General features: G+C 34.4%; 1 protein-coding gene and 1 pseudogene across 1 annotated transcript; both read left to right on the top strand.

Moving 5' to 3' along the window:
- Positions 1–695: 695 nt before the first annotated feature.
- LOC132616565 (transcription factor bHLH162-like) lies at positions 696–3,436 on the top strand. Its single transcript, XM_060331415.1, has 2 exons — positions 696–898; positions 2,892–3,436. The coding sequence occupies exons 1-2, from the start codon at positions 755–757 to the stop codon at positions 3,216–3,218; spliced, it is 471 nt and encodes a 156-aa protein (XP_060187398.1). The 5' UTR covers positions 696–754; the 3' UTR covers positions 3,219–3,436.
- A 12,065-nt stretch (positions 3,437–15,501) lies between these two features.
- Positions 15,502–17,407, top strand: LOC132615690 (transcription factor bHLH162-like; annotated as a pseudogene).
- Positions 17,408–21,698: the final 4,291 nt, after the last annotated feature.

The raw sequence follows: 21,698 nt of genomic DNA, 5'->3' as shown, positions 1-21,698 counted from the left end.
AAATGATTAGCTTCGTCAAACAATCCTGCTAGTGCGATATCGTTTCAATTATTCTTGAATATCAAAATATCTTTCTATGACAAGTTGATTAATCAATACTGATTTAGTTCAGAAGAAATGATTAATCCTGCATATAGTAAAGCTCAAGTCGAATTATTGAAGAATATTATCTCATACAGTTGCATTTGTTCGAAACAAAATGAAAAAAACTCTAAAATAAGAATAATGTTCTTTTTAACTCCCAAATACTTTTGTATGATTAATTTTTAGGAGTTTGTACTTGATAACTTAATGCCACAAAGAATGAACCAAAAAATAATTAACAATTTAACTTTAATGTCGGTTTAGCCAAATGTTACTAGTATTCCAAATCAGAGTAGTCATAGAGCGATATCAGCTCGTAACTTTAATGGAGTATATAATAACATAGGACTCGGTAGCCTTTTGTGAACTAATTTATTATCTTATAGCGTTATCTTGAAGTCGTGGTTAGGAACTCATAAATTTCAAATTTTAATTTTATTGAGCGGAGAATAAGAAATATGACAAATACATGATGTTTTAATTTGTGACGTCACTAGCTTGTTGTTTTAATGCATCATGTTTTTGTTGACCTCCAACAAAGAACGGTTTGGTGGAATCTATAAAAGGAGCAACATTATGAGAACTAAAGTAGCACTAATGAATAAGCAAAATTTTACAAGAAACACCTAGAAAAAAGTTTCTAAAAATACCTAGTACTCAACAGAAAAAAATGGAAAGTAGCCGGAGGTCTAAATCAGCTAAGGCAGGTCCAAAATTGGAGAGGAAGTATGTGGAGAAACATAGAAGGATTTATATGAAGTATCTCATTAACCAGCTGTATTCCATGATCCCTGCTCATGCCTCTACGTCTAAGGTTTGTTTTTCAAATTTCTTACTACTGAATTCATCGAGGTTTTGAAATTATCATGAGTTCAAAATATTATATTTATTAAAATTTAGTAGTTTTGCACGTATATATTCATGTTCTATATCGAAATACTGTAAAATCTCGAACATGTAAGTGGCAAGCTATTATGATTTTCTGGAGAAAGATGCAAAAAACAAGGTAGAAATATGAATAAAATCTGTCTCTTATAAAAATTAAAATCATAAGCTTTTATATAGGCACATAAATGTAAACTCTCTCCTACAGCAAAAGTATTAGATTATTACTAAAAATAAAAAACTGAATATTATACTAAATTAACTATTAGACATCTTCTACAACTAAACAACTAATTATTCTAGAAAATTGTAGCAGTAACAGATGCAAAATCCAACATTCCTCCTTGCTTCTGTTGCAGCAATCTAGAAAAGTTGTTCCTCCTTAATTTCGAATCTAGCAATTTGTGCTTGTGGATTTCTTTTTTGAGTATTTTTTAACTTGCACACATCGATAACATGAGTCTTTCTTCCTTCTTCTTGAATTCAATTTTCTTGCATTTTTTCATCATGTGCTTCAAGTATTTCTCAGTGACAATTTTTATATTCCGTTGACTGAAAGTGATTGTGTAACTTTTATTTTCAAGCGGAAGAGAATTATTCTTACACATTTTAAAATTGCTTAACTCCATCTTCATGTCCAAATATGATAGCTTTCACCGGTAAAGGTTTGTAAACATTCAAACAGTGATTATTGCTAGTCATGGTTGAAAAAATAAGGTTAAAGTATTATGGGTTAAAATTTGTATTGGTTCAAAATAGCCCTAAGCGTTAAAAATAAGTACGGGTTAAAATGAGACGAAAATAGCCCTAAGCGTTAAAAATAAGCATGGGTTAAAATGGATTGAAAATAGCCCTAAGAGTTAATAATAAGCAGGGGTTAAATAGATTGAAAATATCCCTGAGCATTAAAAATAATCTATATCTACTACTGCTTTAAAGCTCGTAACCGCTAGGTTTACATCCACAGACTAAAAATTTCAGAAAATTGATCGATCTCTCTCTCGCTTCGTTCGACACCTAACTTTTTTTGAATTAGTGGCACATCTAGTTATATAAGAAGTTATGGTTTCAACTGATCTTGAACATTTTGTTATTCACAGAAACAATGTGTTTGCGCGTGCGTGTGTGAAATCACTAAAATTTAAAGTTAGTAATAAATTCTGAATCCATAACTTTTAAAAGTGTAAAAGGTTTAATAATTAAAAAAAAAATATAGGTTGAATCACCTAAAATTCTAAATCTGCCTCGAGATGAGATCATTGTTCCATCACCATCCAAGTCTTATGAGTGAGATCATGCATCCAATTATTTTCGTTTTCCCATAGGAATAATGATCACTTGGCTCTTAGCTAACATCATTTGCATGCACGCAGAGGCTAGCCTCCAGAGCGGATGCAGTTTATGGGTGGTGGGTTCATAACTTCATATGAATCCAGTATTTTTAGAACAGAGTATACATTTATATATAAAAATTTACTAAAATTTTAATAAATGATGGATATGAATCCAGAACTTTAAAAATATGAAGGGTTCAATTAGTGGCGGAGCCAGGATTTTCGCTAAGGGGGTTCAAAGTATAGTAAAGTAAGCACGCGAAGAAGCCCAAGGGGATTCAACATCTACTATATATGCATATATAAAGAATAATTAATCTTGTAGATATAGTGTAATTTTTCGTCGAAGGAGGTTTGGATGAACCCATTTCCACCCACTTGGATTCGTCCGGAGTTTAATGCTAACAACCTTAAAAGTTGAACTCATAAAGCTTAAAAAATCCAGTATTTGTCTTTACTTTTTATTTATTAGGACCTAGCTAGCAACTCAAAAAGAACTAGAATTCATAACCCATAAACGTCGGATCCGACGATCTACGTGCATGTATATTTCTTCTATATGCATCGTTTACAATTTGAGTGCTGCAGGACACAGTGGCAGTGCCTGATAAAGTACATGCAGCAGAGAAGTACATAGCTACCTTAGGTAAGAAATTGGAGAAGAAGAAGAAGCACTTGGAACAATTGAAAATGGGCACAAAGAAAACTAAGTCACCCCCTCAGATCAAATTCCATGAAATGGGCCCAAAAATGGTCGTGGTTCTGATAACTGGCCTTGATAATTTAGCCACTTTTAATAACATCATTCGATTATGCCATGAGGAAGGTGTTGAAGTTGTGTATACCAGCTTTCAACTCAATGGAAACTCTACACTGCAAATTTCTCGTGAAACTAAGGTAATGATGGTATTATAAGGGTATGTTTGGTAACAATGGAAAATATTTTTTTGGGGAAACATTCTAAAGTTGGAGCTTGGACATATTGATCCTGTTGATATTTGAAAAAAAAAAAAAGTAGTATTTGTAGTAAAGTTGAAAAAGGGCATATGTTTCATAATCAACTGCAAGTTAAGCTGCTATAGCTCTTACCAACAACCCTGTTATATAAAGTTGTCTTTTTGCATGAAATTTGTTGAAATTTTATGAGTGAAAACTTGAAAAACTTCTAAAACTTCACGTTGTTCAAGCTTCAATATTTCAAATTTGAAGTTGAGATAATCAGCTAATTTGATTGACAAGCACATATTTAAAATTTTGAATAAACATTTATAGACAAATGAGTCCCTAATTTTTGATGTTTTGTTGGCTGAAATATTATTCATGATAATACTTTCCACTAAAAGGGAGAAAACAACTTCCTTAACCTTTGGATGGAAGCAAAATTCCTTCACTATTAACTCATATATCTAGACTAAAAAACTCATCAGATACAATCTTGTTTACTAAAACTAATGTTAATCTTTAATATTCCCGCCGTCCCATTTTATGTGAAGATGTTACCGTTTGGGGAGTGAAATTTGAATTTTCTTTTACTACTATTTTCTCAAACGCTTTTTTTTAATATTTCGACTCATTACCAATGTTTCGTACTCCGAATCCGTTCACATAAATTGGGATAGAAGAAGTGCTAATTAAATAATGATTTTTCGAAAAATGACTTCCACTGTACTAGAAAAATCATAAGTTGTCAAGTGTCAGCTTCTTGCATATCAAACTAGATTCGTTTAAACTTACATTTAATGTTTGATCTATTTAGGTGCATATAAACAGAAGTTCAACAATGGAATTTCGAGCTACAACTCTGTGTGATAAGATGAAGGAATTAATTTATGGACCATCTTGCAGCAATGATATGGAATCCCAACTACATTTATGGGACTACATAATTAAATCTGGACCGAAAGAATTTGATGCACTGGAGTTATTACCAACAACAAGTCAAAATCCAAACATGCATTCTGGACTGATAGATTTTGATGCACAGGAGTTATTACCAACAACAAGTCAAAATCCAAACATGCATGGTTACATGCAAAACGTTCAAGAAACCCCTAGCTCTCTGTGGAACTGGAACAGTTTTCCATTTGGGCATGGAAACAATTGAGATGTAAATTTTCATCTCCTTGTTTAGTATCGTGATTCATGCAGATGAGTATTTGTTGTCAGTCTAAATCCTTCGATATTCGGATTGGAATAAAGAGTACTTATCTTAGCTCTGTTTCATTATGTTTTTAGTTTATGTGTCACATTTTTTTTTTTGGGTAATATATTTCGAAAACAATGTCAATTTTTTTATTTTACAAAGTAATTTAACATAATTTATAATCACACAAACATTATTTAAGACTCTTTAGGATTACAAGTATTAAAGGATTTGAATTTGTTGACTTAGCATTGAATAAACTAATAATTGCATAAATTGAGACCAAAAGAATAATGATTAGGTCGTTGCTTTGTGCAGAATTTTCTCCTTGTCCAAAACGCAAATGTAATGTTTGTATCTTTATTTTCCATCAAAGTCAATTGTCGTTGCTGCCAAATGACGATTAGAGGTAGGGTTTTCTTGAATTCTTAATAATTCCGCCGAAATTGGCACCGCTTTTCTTGAATCCTTAATATAATTCTTTCATGTCAGAAGCTGCTCGTCAAACAAAGGTGATTTTTGAAACTTACTAAAACAAGAATAATTGAATGTAGGTTCCTAATTATTTAAAATTTTCCTCGTGATGTCTCTGGGATTAATATAATTCCACAATATCAGTTGATATAATTTAGCTCCTTGCCGGAAGATTAATTTGCAATCTCCATTGTTTGATAATGCTTGTGCTTGTTCTCGTGGACGTAGCAAGGGTTATCAGAAGGGATCTTCAGACTAACCTCCTTCATCAAAAAATTGCTTTATATAAAAAATGTCAAATTATTTTTATGTATAAATTGAATCTTGAATCCCTTCGATTTTTTATATATTTACTTATTTATATTTTGAGTTTTTTTTAATGAAAACTTCGGCTCCTCCATTATTCTTCCTTCATTGTCTCGTTTCCAAATTCAAAAAGAAAAAAAAATGCCTCCTTACTTCTAATGTTACAAAGACAAACAATTTTCGCAGGTATTGTTTGGAACTTATCATATAATATATGTCTAGGTATTTAGTTACAAATAAAAAAGACAAAAGAAAAAGATGCAATCATTTGACAAAACAAATATGACACGTTTAGGGTATTTTTTATTGAAAACTTCGGCTCCTCCATTATTGTTCCTTTATCTCCTTCCCAAATTAAAAAAGAAAAAGATGTCTCCTTCCAAAAAGAAGAATAAAAAAAGACAAAAGAAAGAGATGCATCATTTGATAAAATAAAAATCGGACACTTGTAGAGTCATTTGCACGTTGCCCTATTTTTGTTATGGTCTTTAATTTTTACCGCTCAAGGAGAATAACTTGGCATAAGCTATGCCCCGTGACATTAAAAAAATTTATATCCTGCTAGATATAATTCATTTTTTTTTCCTGCACAGATTGTCCTTCAAAGCGCTGGTCTTTAATTTTTGCCCCTAAAATTGTTGGCCTATATTTTTGTCCTTAGCTTAAAAAAGTGGTTGAAAATATCCCAAGAAAATGGGTTTGAACCCATGCTCAATAAAAAAAAAAAAAAAAAAAAAAAAAAAAAAAAATTGCAAGACAAGGTTTTGCTAAAATTCTGCCTTATAAAGCAGAATGTGCCTTGCGAAATTTTGCAAGGCGGATTTTCTTTTTTTTTACTAGACTGGAATTCTACATAAGTTAGTTGAATAGGCTTAGTTTTGCTATGAAATTCAGGTTTGCGATTTTTTTTTAACTGAGCCGGTGTTCGTACTCAGAACCTCAAAATATTTTAGACCAATGGAAAAAATTCAAGACCAACAATTTGAGGGGTAAAATTAAAGACCACCACCGAATAAGGACAATCGTGCAAATTATCGATATAAATTCGAATTTGAAAGGCATAAATTAAATACTAGCCCAATTGAAAGGCAAAAACTAAAACCAGCCCACTCTACTGCTTACAAAATAATTGCCAAAGTATTAGTTGCTACTTGCTAGAATGAAGGAGGTTGTACCTATGATTATATCTCCAAATCAGTCTACCTTCGTAGGTAATAGACAAATTACTGATAATGTTGTGTTAGCTCATGAATTTATGCATTTGCTTAAAAAAAAAAGGAAGAGAGAGATTCATGGCTATGAAGCTTGATATGTCTAAAGCCTATGATAGAGTACAATTGATTTTTATTCTTTTTAAGGAAATGCTCTTAAAAATGGGTTTTGACCAAATTTGTTGGTCGCTTAATGGAATGTGTCACCTCTACAACCTATAGATTTAATATAAATGGCAAAATTGTAGGGTGGGTTAAACCAACTAGGGTTTAAGTCAAGGTGATCCATTGTCACCTTTTTTATTTGATTTATGCTGAAGGTCTTTCGACACTTCTTAAAAAGGCTGAGAATCGGGGTCAAATCCGCAAGTTAATATTACATCTCGTAGTTTTGTACGTTGAGATTCGTCGTATGTTAGTTGTCCTAGCCTTGGACATCAGGACTATCTTTGAGGGGATACGATAGTAAACATGTTTATCTTATGCATACAAAGGTTTAAGTTCATGTTTCGTAAGTATTGGAAGGATTAGAGGTTAAACGAGTCAAAGGAAACAAGTTTGTCGGAAAGTACATTTTGACGGCTCATTTGACGGACCATGAACCATTTGATAGCCCGTAAAGTGGTGGATCCTCCACCATCAAATGGTTATGGTAGGGTATTTTGGATGGTCCATTTGACGGACCAATTTGACAGCCGCAAAACCATTTGACGGTTCGTCAAAGTGATCGTCAAATTGAGGCGGTGGAAATGTTTGGAGTTGTCTAAATTGATCCAAGCTCGTTCCTCTTTCATTTCTCACCACTCTTAGACCCTGGATACCTTATAAACTCTCCCTAATTAATCCTAAGTAAACCCAAGGTAATTCAAAGGTTAAGAGTGCAAGTAAGGTGTTGGAAGCTTCAGATTATGTATCGGATTCAACTATTGCTTCTTATGGTGGATTTGGAAGTTACTTCATGGTGAAGTAAACTTTGTGTTGAGGTTTTCTTGAGTGATTAAGGTAAGCTACCATCTCATCTTCATGTTTCATAGTATGTTTTAGCCTTTAAATGACTTGATTGAAGGATTAAAGTATGAAAGGAGGTTCAAATACGAGTTAGAGACTATATTGAGTTTATGGATTTTTTTGATCATGTCGTTGCTGTGTTATTGAGATAATTTCATTCTAATTGGATAGTAGTTGATGTTTTTATCATGTTGTTATGGTTTCTCTAAATGGTTAAGGAAGAAGTGTATAAAGTGCCGTATACGAAGCGTATATTGTATTGTTTGATGTATATCTTAAAATACTTGTGAAGTGAGTATAAGGGACTTATATGAGTTTCTTGTTGTTGTTGGTTGTTGAATATGTTATGGATGTTGAAAAAAAAAGGGAAAATGCTACCCGTTTCACTTTGGAATCGAGTTATCATTTGATATACATGATATACTAGCGCCATCTAAGTTGTATATGTATCCCTTTGTTATAGGACCGGCGCACTATTTGTGAAAAGCTCTTGGTTGGTTTGCTTGACGACTTGAGGTATGCTAAGGCTAACTCTTCTTTCTCTTGGCATGTCCCCAATGTTATGAGATGTAGACGACCGTTATTTTAAGGGACGATACTTTTAGTAGTCAAGGATACTCATATTATTCATCTTCTTCCAATGTTGTTCAAGCATGATATAACTCAGATTTCAAGTCTTATTAAGATTCATGATATTGATGTTGGTTTCTCATGATGAAATTGGAGGCACAACGACTTTACGTCACTCCGAAGGAAGTTCTAAAGATTCAAAAGAGGTTATCCAATCCCGATGTACTTTCGTAAGAGTAAGATAGTATTGATAGGTATGTATATAGTACGTATTCAAGCTTGGCTATTCTACCTCACGTAATACCAAATGATGCTCAGTTGGGAAAATATGCGTCTTAAGTGACCACCGGATGGGCAGACACGTATTCACCACCGAGCGACGACCGGATGGACAGTTATGCATTCACTGCCTAGCTACAGTCGGTCGAGCAGATATGTCATATGCATTCACCGTCGGGGTATAAATGGATAGGCATACAAGTATTCACCATCGAGCTACGGCCAGCTGGGCAGTTATGCAGCTACGGCCGAATGAGCGGTTACCCCTAATCAGTAGGCAGTCAATGTCAGAATGGCAAGGTAGCCAGTACAATAGCATGGAAGATAGATGTACCTACGAAATTGTAGTAAAATATATGTTATGGCTCTCAACGGCAAGTCAGAGGTTACAGGTTGACTCTTATCCCTCTTATTTACAATATGTTATTCTCATATTACGTTTTTGCCTAATATACTCAGTACACTCTTCATACTGACTGTCACACCCTGATTCCCCTAGGGTGTGATGGGCACCCGACCCCATATCCGGAGCCGAGCGAACCCACAGACTTTCATTCGTACAAAATCTTTCCGGACTTTTAAACTTCATAAAACACAATACATAGCAAACCTTACAGAAAATACACATATATTTTTTTTCTTAGCTTTCAAATCAAAAGGGGTCTGTAATTCCCACAGACGTCATAGCATAACACAGAACGACACATTGGCTGCTGGAGCCGCTTACTAAACTGACATACCACACCCACGACTCTGTCTGCAAAGTCTCTAACATCATACAGAATCCATAACGTATATGCTATGTCAAACTCTGACTCGGCAGTCCTCCAGGAGCAATTGGAGTTCGCCAGCACTGAAATAGCTTTTATAATGTCTTCATCTCGTCTGGGAGTACCTGCGCGGCATGAAACGCAGCCCCCGAAGAACAGGGGGTCAGTACGGATATGTACTGAGTATGTAAGGCATAAGTACAGAAAATGAAACCATGACTGATATAGACAGAACAACATACAAAAACTTATTCAGAAATATCAAACGCTTATCATTTTTCTTTTCCAGACACGAATCATACTTACTCATCTCGTATACCAGACAGATTACAGAACGTACAAATTGCTTGAATGACATCACATAGCAGACGGAATACAGAATATACGGAAGGTCAGAATACTTACTTTCCCACATAAGTCATGCATATCAGAATCAGATATCGTATCACATACGCGGCAACCCCGGGGACAAATAACACGCCGGGACAAGTACCATATCATACAGACGATAACCTCGGGGACAAATAACACTCTGAGGGACGGTCACATCATATCATATGCATGGTGGCCTCGGGGACAGATAACACGCCGAGGAACTGATGGACAGTGCCAATGAATGCGCACGATAACATAGGCACGTGGCTGCCACTCCTGCCTTTGGCGCCACAACACATCTAACTTCCAGAAGTTTTTCTCCGATCTCCGTCACACATCACAACATAACCACGGTACCCGGGGGTGGACAGATAACACAGCACCCCGAGCCCGGACACATCATACTTCGTAACATAACCTCGGTAACCGGGGACGGACATATAACACAGTACCCCGGAACCGGACACATCATACTTCAGAATTCATGTATGGAACCCGGCCCCCAACAGAGGACCCGACGAACCATCCGCACGATACATACCGGCCCGGGACTCGGTGAAGGAAATCATAACATATGCACGAGCAGAGTCGTGAAGAATCAAATGCGCATAACTCAAGCTCAATAAGTTAATCAAACGTATTCTCAGAATGTCCATACAGATTACTTATAGACTATTCAAACATATTCTCAGAATATGCATAACAGATTCCTTATTACAGAATACTTTATGTCAAATTACTCTTAACAGAATATTTCTATCAAGGTACTTATCGCTTTTACTCAATCAGAATACATGTTCCAAATTGCTTGCATCGGATTTCCTCTAACCGACTACTTAGGTCCGAATACATATATCAAAAGGATTATGACAGAATGCCTATCGCCATGTGAAGATCTAGAACAAGTTTCGGGTCAATCGGAGTTAGTATACAAAAGTTACGAGCGTTCGAAGTACAAAACGCTCTCCAATCATTTCAGAAGCTTTTCTTGGAAAACCAAAGCCGTAATCAGGTTAACTACCCTTTTAGACATGATTATGGATCAAACCAAATAGAACCTTTGGAATCATACGTACGTCGGAATACTTAAGTCAGAATAAATATATCAAAAGGGTTATGCCAGGATACTTAATTCAACCTACTTATGTCGGAATATTCAGGTCAGAGTCCATACTTGTATCTGAATTTCTCATATCGGAACACTTATGCCAAATACTTACGTCAGAACATTTGTGTCGGCACGATTAGTCCAGAATGTTTATATCAAAAATACTTAAATCACGATTCACCTATCAGACTCATTTGACACTTAAGTTAGGGAAAACATACAGATCACAAACAGACTTCAAATTACAGAATGGAATAACCTCAAGATACATATCATATCATATCCTACATGGCTCTAGGGCATGCCAAGGAAAGAAAGGTAAGCCTCACATACCTGGGCGACGACCAACTGGTTGTGCTTACGCATCCAACTTGTTTTCTTACACGCAAGAGGGTTCATCCATCTTGTCAATCTACGTCCAAAAGGATTCATTCATTCGTTAGACTCGTTGTCACATACTTGCCTTAACCTTTCAAACACGTTTTCTTATGTTCTGCCGGAATTTCGGCAGCATCTCCTCTGTAAATGTACCAATCCCGAGAATAAGGCTCGGCCCCAAATCAACAACAACCATCCGGAAATTTAACCCGGCCAAACCAACAAAGATACTAACACACCAATAAGAGGTTCAAAACACATTTTCACATTAGCGACTCCTACACAATTCAACATCATAATCTTATACTTAATTCGACTACTTACACTCAAACCAACATCATCGTTCATACATTCCATTTCTAATCCGAACCCAATCGAAACAATATTCCAGACCCTTTAAACAATTCACACGATATTACAAACAACTCAACCAACACCCCGACCTACCCGAATTCATCCCCAAACCCGAGAACAACACTAAACACATTCTTTCCTCCCAAATTCACACATTATGTTACAATACATTCATTTACAACTTCATTTCATAAATTCAAGAAACCGCATCACGACTATATTACAATCACATTAGCTTCCAAATCAGCCCGCATAATTAAAATCTTAACTTGGATTATCAAAACTTCATTTTCCATCATAGAACTCACAACGACGACAACCAAAATACTAACAACAATTTATTCATTCCCAACTACACAAAAGGGGACCATACGGCCAACCCCCAACAATTCCATATTTCATGAATTTCTTCCAATTCCATATACTACAATACGCATGAATCCTTCATAACAACAATTTTAATACGAAGTAAAATTTGCTTATTATTTCTATTCCAAAACAGCCCATACACACGGCTACACACACCAATACACACATGTTTCACAAATTTCACTCATTTCTACATACTACAATACTTCAACAATATTCATAACACATAAAAGAGGGTTAGTTCTTTACCTTCATTCTTCATCTTCTCCACTTGGTTATGACTCATGAACCATCCATATAAGTATTCTACTTGCTCCAACAACCCCACCTTGTTGACAAGCATCTTCCCCATAGCAAGAAACTAGAAGAAAACAACCCTCCATGATCAAATTTGAGGGGCTGGTTTCGGCCAGCCCCTAGCCGAACTCACCTCTCTCTCTTTCTTTTATTTTTGTTCATCTTTATCTTGTCTTGAATTAGAAAGGGAGTCACATATATATAGTTATAATTTCAAGCATGTGAGGGGCACATGCCCCTCTCTAGAAATTTCCTTTAATTTCTTGAAATTTTCCTAGCATAAAAGATGAACCAAAGTCTTGCCATGTACACCTTGGCCCATATAGTTTCCATCACATGGCCAATGTGGCCCTTTTGAACTTTCATAAAATTTTTGTGAAATTCCCGTTCCGTCCCTCGACTTTTCTCAATATGACCATTTTACCCCTAGCCTTCCACATTGTTTCCATTGGTCATTTTGCAAATTCCTCTTCTTGCCCCTAGGCTCTCACATTATTTTCATACTAATAATGGTCATAAATAGTATCCTTAACGACTTGTGCATTAATGAAATATTTGAAATTGGTTTCGCCCTTAACTTTCCGCGACGACTTTAAAATATTCCAACGTCCAAAATACGGGCTATAACACTGACACCCCTTCACCTGGGGGCACTGTGTCTCATAACACGCAGGTGTAGATAGATGAGGTGAGGACCCTCCACTGTAGGCTGCCTATAGATATCAACTTTTGGTTAGTGAGCTCCATGTCTTCCTGGAGTATTTCCGAATCAGGGTTTTGTATATGTACCTTTGTGTTATGGGTATGTCGGTGACCCTGTCCCTACTTATATACTATTTCGATGTTCTTAGAGGATTCACAGACAGTATCATGTATACAGTTTCAATTATGTCATGTCGGTATGTTATGTCGGCCTTGTCGGCCCTTGTTTATACATCTTTTATGGATTTTTCTGCCTATAAAGATGATGTTATACTTCTAGGTTGGCCTCTCTAGCCTCATTTGTCTTCCAAGACATAGATGATATGAGTCACAGTTTGGTTCGCTCGGGCTTAGTAAGGTGTCGGGTGCCAATCACGCCTCAACTAGGTCGTGTGTGACAGTTAAGGTTAAATAGAAATGGACCTAGTGCTTCACATCTACTTTTTGCTGATGATTCCTTAATTTTCCGTTTGGTCGATAGGTAGAGTGCTAAGACTGTTGTTGACATATTAAGTATATATGCTAAATGATCGAGTCAATTGATTAATGTAGAGAAATATGCTATTTTTTTAGCGAAAACATTTTGCAGGCTGAGAAGGAAAATATTTATGCTATATTAGGGCACAACCAAGAAAATCAAATGGGTATGTAACTTGGCTTACCGGTAGTGATAGGAAGGTCTAAAAACAAAATGTTAGATTTTATAAAGGACGGGGTGAAAGCAAAAATTAAAGGATGGAAAGGAACTTTTGTAAATCCAGCTGGAAAAGAGGTACCGGGGTACCTACCTATGCTTATCTTGTTTTCAACTTCCTAAGGGCTTATGTAAGGAAATAACTTCCATACTTTCAAACTTCTGCTGGTGTCAGGGTGATGGGAAAAAAAGATTTATTTTGAGAGGTGAGAGAAACTGTGTGAACCTAAAGCTCAAAGGGGGTTAGGCTATAGAGATATTAAGGCGTTTAATAAAGCTATGTTGGCAAAGATGGCTTGGAGAATTTTTCTTAATCCAGATTTACTTTTGCCATGAATTCTAAAGAGCAAGTATTTTTCAAATGTTTCTTTCTTAAATGCTACGATAGCTGCTTCGGCGTCTTGGATTTGGAAAACTATAGTTTGGGGGCCGAATTGTTAGAAAAAGAGTTATGATGGAGAGTTGCGACGGATTAGGAAGTTTACATTTGGAAAGACCCCTGGATTCTTAATGCCACTGGCTTTAAACCTCGTAGAACTATTGTTTTTGATAATGTGGATTTAAAAGTGCGCCATCTTATTAATGTAGATTCCCTGACTTGGAATATGAATGATTTGAATAGACTCTTTTGTTTGGATGATGCAAATGCTATTTTGACTATTCCTCTATCTACTACAAGTTCAGGGATAAATTAATTTGGCATTACACAAAATCAGGCGTTTATGATATTAGATCAGGTTATCGCCTTGCATCAAATTCAAGCAAGCAAGGGAACACTAGTGGTAGTATTGCACGATTCAGTAGTCAATGCTTTTTCTAAAGCTTTTTGGGATTTTCTGTGGGCAATGAATATTAAAAATAAACATAAATATTTTTAAGAAGGTGCGTGCTTAATACTTCACCAGTTAACAATATTATTAGAAAGCGAATGCATCATGTGATTAGTGTTTGTAACAGATTGGATTACAAGAAGAAAATATGGAACACATGCTTTTTAAGTGTCCTGATTCTCAAATAATTTGGAAATGGAGCCCTATTAATTGGAATGATCTTGTTAACATTATCGATTTTTCTTTATGGTGGAATAATAAGATTACTATGGCAAAAAAAAATGTTCTTAATTCTGCTAGTGTTCTGAATTTGACGTTCATAATAATGTGACATAAATGGAAGTCTAGGAATGACTGGTGTTTTAATAATGAATTAACTGATCCTCCATACATAGTGGCAAAAATTTTATTTGAGTATAATAAGTTTCTTGAAATAATGCATGCTGACTCCTCAAATGGCAATTTACAAAAGAATTATGAATGTCAACTAACAATGCCCAAAGATGCGATTTTTTTATTTGTTGATGTAGGGTTACAACTTAGTTCGAATAAGGCTAGCATTGGTGTGGTTGCTCTAGATAGCAAGGGTGTTTTGCTTCATGCCCATGGATCCCCGATACAGTTCGTCAGGAAGTCTATGATTGCTGAAGCGTTTGCAATTAAAAATGCTGTGGAACAAGCGGTACAACATGGATGGAGAAAAATTTATGTCTTCTCCAATGCGAAAGGTGTTGTGGATATTTTGAAGAAAAATGTGACAGTTACTTAGAACGTGGATGTAGCTAGTAAAGATATTTGAAACATGTCTTTATGTCTCGATCGTGTCGTGCTTTTCCATATTCCTAGAAGGCGTAATGTGGTTGCTCATAACTTAGCTAAGTTTGCAACTTCTTTGTCGAACGAACTTTCTTGGGACGAAATATTTTCAAGTTGGATTGTAAATGATGATGTACCTTCCTTTGGACATATCATGTCCTCGGTAAATTAATAGATGAAAATTTCTGTTGAAAAATTTCTTCTAACATAGAATCTATGACGTTTTGGTACATTGAATTTAGCTCATAAACCGACCAGATATTATTGATCCTTTCACATTGTCGAAAATATTTTTAAACTTTATCTATTATTGATATAAAAAATAAAATTATTTTTTAACTTTATGTATTATTGATATAAAAAAATATATTTATACAATTATGTTGTTATAGATAATTATAAGTAATATTTAAATATATACTTTAAGCAATTAACCTGATATTATAAAGCAAAAAAAATTCTAAATTATCATAAGTAATATAAATTCTTATTTTATTGACTGGAGAATGAGAAATGACAATTACATGACGTACTGATAAGTAACGTCACTGACTCTTTTTTTTATTCATCTTCTTGTTGACCCCTATAGAAAACAATGGCCTGGTGGAGTCTATAAAAGGAGTTTATAATAATTATTGAATTGTGGGAACTAAAGTAGTTCTTGATTATTTCTAATATTCTTTTCATTCATTGAGATAGGGCTGAAAATAAAGTTACAAAGAAACACTTGAAGAAAAGTTTCTAGAAAATGGAAGGTTGCCGGAGGTCTAGTTCAGCTTCGACAGGTCCAGAAATGGAAAGGAAGTATGTGGAGAAGAATAGAAGGAATCATATGAAGAATCTATATAATCATCTTAATTCCTTGCTTCCTTCTCATGTCTCTAAGGTTTGTGTTTTTTTTTTTTTTTTTCCTTTTGCTCCGATTATTTAATTTTATTTCTTGTCCATGTTTCATATTTATAGGTTCAGTTAAACCCATGAGTGTCAGCTATATCCGTCACTATTTTAAAGTTCATAACCGCTATTATAAACTCCGGATAATTAGTTTCTCTCAATTACACTAAATTTTGAGCCTATAATTTTAAAAGTATAATGAGTTTTGTACATTAAAAACATAAAGATTGAATCCACTATAATTCTTGATCCGCCGTTAATTGAATGTGATCACTCTTATGTCATCATCCCACTCTTATGAGTGAGATCGTCCTCTTTTTTTTTTATTTTTTTAATAACGGTCCGCACATACAAGCTTGGGCGGAGCTCGACTAACTTTACAGGTTACATGTTACCTCCTATCAACACAAATACCAAATATACCTATATCCGCCAAATCTTGAATAGATGGCTGGAAAGAAATCACTAGTAGTCTAATCACATGCAATAGCATCTTAATTAATACATCATTTGTATTGAATGTTGCAGGAAACAATGGCATTGCCTGATCAAATAGATGCAGCAGAGAAGTACATAAAAAGCTTAGAAATGAAATTGGAGAAGAACAAGATGCACTTGGAAGAATTAAGGATGGGTAGTAGTAGAAAGAGGCCCAAATCATTCAATTACACTATTGAGCCCAACCCAAGTATCAAGTCAACCCCTCAGATCCAGGTCCATGAAATGGGCCCAAACATGGCCGTCGTTTTAATAACCAGCCTTGCCAATTTATCCACTTCTAAATATCATTCGGTTATTCCACGAGGAAGGTGTTGACGTTGTGTATGCCAACTTTTCACTCAATGGGAACTCTATGCTGCAGATTGCTCATGAAACTAAGGTCAGTATACATGAATTATTGGGGTGTGTTTGGCATAATCGAAATATTTTCTGCAAAATGTTCTCCGAAAAATAAGTTAGATCACCAGATAATATTTTCCAGAAAAAACATGTTTCACCAAAAGGGAAAATTGAGTCCTTTCACTTTTGGACGAAAATTACTTTTCTTTACAATTCTCAACTAATTTTAACTCATTTGCTTTAAGCAAAAACTAACACTATTATTAGTTTTTAACACTCAATATTTCATCCAGACAATCTGGTTGGCTAATATTATTACCAATCTTAGTAAATGTTTTTTTTTTTTTTGAAAAAATATTTTCCCCCCTTCAACCAAACATTGGAAGATATTTTTCCCAAACATATGTCATTTTTGAGAAATAAATTTAGAAATTTGATTTTCATCATATCACATCCCAAGTGTAAAATTAAGAATTCGGTACTAAAGATCAAAAATGGATATGAATAAGCAATTCTTTTTCATAATGAGTAAAAAACGCATGACAATTTGTTACTTTTTTTGTTTTTGTGTGTAGATCAATAGGATTTCAAAAGTGGAAGCTAAAATTACAACTCTGAGTGATAAGCTTAAGGAGTTGATTTATTTATCATCTCATGGCAATGATATGGAATCCCAATAACATTTATGGGACTATATACTTAGTCTGAAACTGTTAGGATTTGATAATGTAGAGCTATTACCAATACCAAGTCAAAATCCAAACTTTTATAGTTATATACAGAATGTTTAAGAAATTCCTAGCTCCTTGTAATGCTGAAGTAGCTTCTCTTATTCAAGCAGTGGCAGTGGCATAGCCAGAAATTTCGTTAAGAGTGTTCAAACTTTGTAAAGTAAATAAAATTTTCATCAGATTATTGAGTGCAGCGAATTTTTTGAATCAATCGATGTAATATTTTTTAGCTAAATCGTAAAAACACTTATAATAGATCTAGCTTCTCTTATTCAACGATTCAATACGGAAAAAATTCATCTCCTAAGTTTAGTATCTTAATTTTCTTGGTTCTCTTAATTTTAGTATCTTAATTTTCTTAGCTCTCTTTCAACGGTAGCTTTGTCTGCTCTGAAAGGCTTTTCTGGGGCTCAGGTGTAGGCCTTGGTTTGTGAGGCTTATGCCTCAAGCTAGGGGTGTCAATGATTTTTCAAAAATCGATTGAACCGACCGAATCATACTGTACCGAATTGATTTTTAGATTTTTTTTTAAAAAAAAAAAACCGAAGGTTTTAATATAAATTTATAACCCTAACGAATAATTAGGGTAGTTTTCTATTTCATAAAAAATATCAAAAAATTACTGAACCGACCGAATAAATATACATGTAGAAAATATATTTTATGTATCAAAATTTATAATACATAGCATTAAATATTTTATCCTGAGACCTTGCCTTGGGATGAATTTAAATGGAGAGGGTTATAATGAAAACTTAAACCTACTCTACCCTATTGAAATAAAATACATATAGTTTAGAACATTAATACACAACAATATCATCAACTACTCTAGAAAAAGGAAAGATTTGTTTTCTTCTCCTCTTCTTTTTATTCACACTATATTTTTTTTTTCTAAATTATTGAAGTTCTTATTTCAATTAGTAATGGTAGCATCTACATATAACTTCATATTGCAAATTCTGAAAGTCTATCATTAAAGACGATCTCATCCGTATTATCTATTCTATGGAATTCGAACCTGAACTAAAAATTTAATAGAATTACCATTTCCCATTGTATTAGAACTTACTAGGAAATTAATTTATGTAGTATTAGTTTTCAGTAATTTTTTTAATTAAAATATTCCTTAAACACCAATCAGTATGTCGAATATGCCGTTGCATTTGTGAGATTCATCAATAATGTTAGTGTATTTTTAGTTTGTTTCTTTCATCACTTTATAATTCTTAACTTCTAATTTCTTTTGTATTATATTAGTTGATCTTTTTTGAAAAATAATCCGGAACAAAGTGGGGGTGACATCAGTGGAGGACAAGATGCAGAAAGTGCGACTGAGGTGGTTCGGACATGTGAAGAGGATATGCGCAGATGCCTAGTAAGGAGGTGTGAGAGGTTAGCTATTGACGGTTTCAAGAGAGATAGATGTAGACTGAAGAAGTACTGGAGAAAGGTGATTAGACAGGACTTGGCGCAGTCCCTGCTTACCGAGGACATGACCTTAGATAGGCGGTTTTTGAGGGCACAAATTAGAGTAGAAGGTTAGCAGGTAGTTGAGTATTGTTCCACTTATCCTTCCATGCTAGTAGTCGTAGTATTACTCTTGTAGTTTCTTGCTCGTCAATTTCTGTTACTATTTGTTATTTCTTGTACTTTGACAATTATATTACTCTGTTTTCATAGTTTGTTCGTTATTCCTTTTTCGTCTTGCTTTGAATTGCTTGTTCCTATGCCAAGGATCTACGGAAAACAACTTCTCTATCATGGTAGAAGTAAGGTCTGCGTACATTCTACTCTCCCCAGAACTCACTTTGTGAGATTTCTCTGGATATGTTATTGTTGTTGTTGATTTTTTGAAAAATACCAAAAATTAACCGAATCATACCGATACAAAAAAAAAACCTATATGATTGAGGCAGTTACAAAAAGTTTAATTTTGGTTATATATTGTAGAGTAAACGAAAAATTAGCATGGTGTATTTTTTGCGAAAAATTGGTCGAACCAAACCATTGACACCCATACCTCAAGCGTCCAATCATGTTCTTTAAGTGTACTTAAAGTTCATCATTCAAGGCTTGCTTAACAAATCCTTATTATTGAATTTTGTGTATGCGTGGTGTGAATAGAATGCAGGGAAATGAAAATATTTGAATAGATTAATTCTTCAAAGGACCTTTGCTCCACATTCGAAGAGGAACACATATTTGTTAGGTTTAATACAAAACCAGCTGCACTCTAGTTTAAAGAGTTGAAAAGATGATGTGCCCTCACTCCGTCGTCAGCGCGTGACTTGATCTAGGCCTCAGTTAAATGATCTGATTGATTGACCAATAAATATTGTAATATTAATATTTTCCTGCCCGCTTTTCTGACGAATTAAATTCTCCCCTCCATTTTATTTTTCATTTTATTTCTTTCGTAAATAATCACTAGAGTCGTTTTTCATAAACAACCACCAAAAAGGTTGCAACTCTTGTGTTGCACCTCTTCGTTTGATTCAACCTGTTGGCTATAAATATTTAATCGTTTCCTCATATTTTTCTTCCGAAAACCTCTGTATTTTCTCCTTTTTCTACAATAGTATTAACTGCAATTTGCTTCCAGCATTTGAGTGCAATGATCACTAGTATTTAAAGTGTTGCTACACAAATGAAGGTTAATCCAATTTATCTAAGTTCCTTGAGAACACATTATTGTTCTTCTCCTTTTCTATTTTTGTTTAGCGTCTTTGAATTTTTTCAAATGCAGAGAGATAACAATTATGTGGCAAATTTCTTAATTAGCATTGTTCATCCACAAAATTTCTTAAAAATAAATATCATCACTTGTTACTGTCTTCATGTCTTAATTCTTTATCTGTCAAAGTTATCGGGCTTTTATTTTTTTTCCATTTGAAAGCCCTTTTATTTTTATTCCTGGAGTAAAATTTACAAGAAATGTTAGAGACATTTGAATGCATAAGGACACTAGCAATAGTCCTTGTACCAAAATCTCCATGCCAGTTCGTTCTTGGCAACGTACAGCGCTCAATACACTATTGACAAAGCATACCAGAGACTCTAATTTATTGCCTTTTATAGACTCATCATAAAATATCAGTATCTAATGATAAGACTAAAATATGTAATAAGAATTGGGCAAATTAAATTATTATTTATTCTTTAAATATATTACGAATTAATGCGTAACTTTATTTTGAATGTGTCACAATTTTTTTTATTATCAATTTAGGATGTGACACTATAAACAATAACAAAGAGTAAGATAATATTTATAAATATAAATAGATACGCAAAACATATATAATATTTACTTAAACTGTACAACACTATTGTATATACTAGTGGGTCTCACATGTGGTATACCTGAAACTATCCTTAGGTCTAAGGCTCATATTATCCCCACCGCCCTCGCTATCGTCTCCATCTCCCTTTTTTCTCTTAATAAGAAAGTGCTCTAAGTCATGATCATCCCTCGGCCTTGCACGCTTCTGCATAGCATGCTTCAATATAATAACCTTATTTATATTGAATACATTAACGTTTGTTGCATAATCTAACCTGTATATAGACGGGTGCCTGAGTAGGCTCCTGAGATGGGTCTGGTGCAGAACATGAAGTAGTCTCATGGAGGAGATGCTGTTTGAGGTCGAAATAAAGGTTTAAAAAATTAAATAAATATTCACCTCATATTGAATGAAATTAATTTTAAGTAAAAATCTTACATGTGGCTTGACAGTCTCATGAGAAGACACTTCTCGCTCGGCAGACCCATGAGAAAATGGTTGATTGAGTCGCTCTTATGGATCCAGTGGCGCCGAATTTTATAATATGAAAAATTATGAAATAATAAGTAACATATGTATTTAAAATAAGTACTTTAAATAATAAAATATGTTTTTCAAACATTCACCTTATATTGAATAAAATTAATTTTAATAAAAAGCTTACATGTAGCTCGACAGTCACATGAGAAGACACCTCTGGCTCGGAAGGCCCATGAGAAAACTTCTGAGCGGGTCGCTCTGGTGGACCCACTGGCGCCGAATCCTAAGATATAAAAATAAGCAAATAATAAGTAACATAAATATTTGAAATAAGTAATTTAAATAATCAAATAAGTATTTAAATAATAACCGGGATTAAAAAGTCATCAAAGTCAAGAATTCTGGATCCGTCTAAATTCCTCACTGGCCGCTCATCATCTAATGATGCGCGAAACGCCACCCAATCGATGTCATCACAC

This window comes from Lycium barbarum, chromosome 1, assembly GCF_019175385.1.
Source record: "Lycium barbarum isolate Lr01 chromosome 1, ASM1917538v2, whole genome shotgun sequence".
NCBI lineage: Eukaryota > Viridiplantae > Streptophyta > Magnoliopsida > Solanales > Solanaceae > Lycium > Lycium barbarum.
The sequence above is the reverse complement of the archived record's forward strand: the minus strand, read 5'-3'. Positions and strand labels throughout refer to the sequence as shown.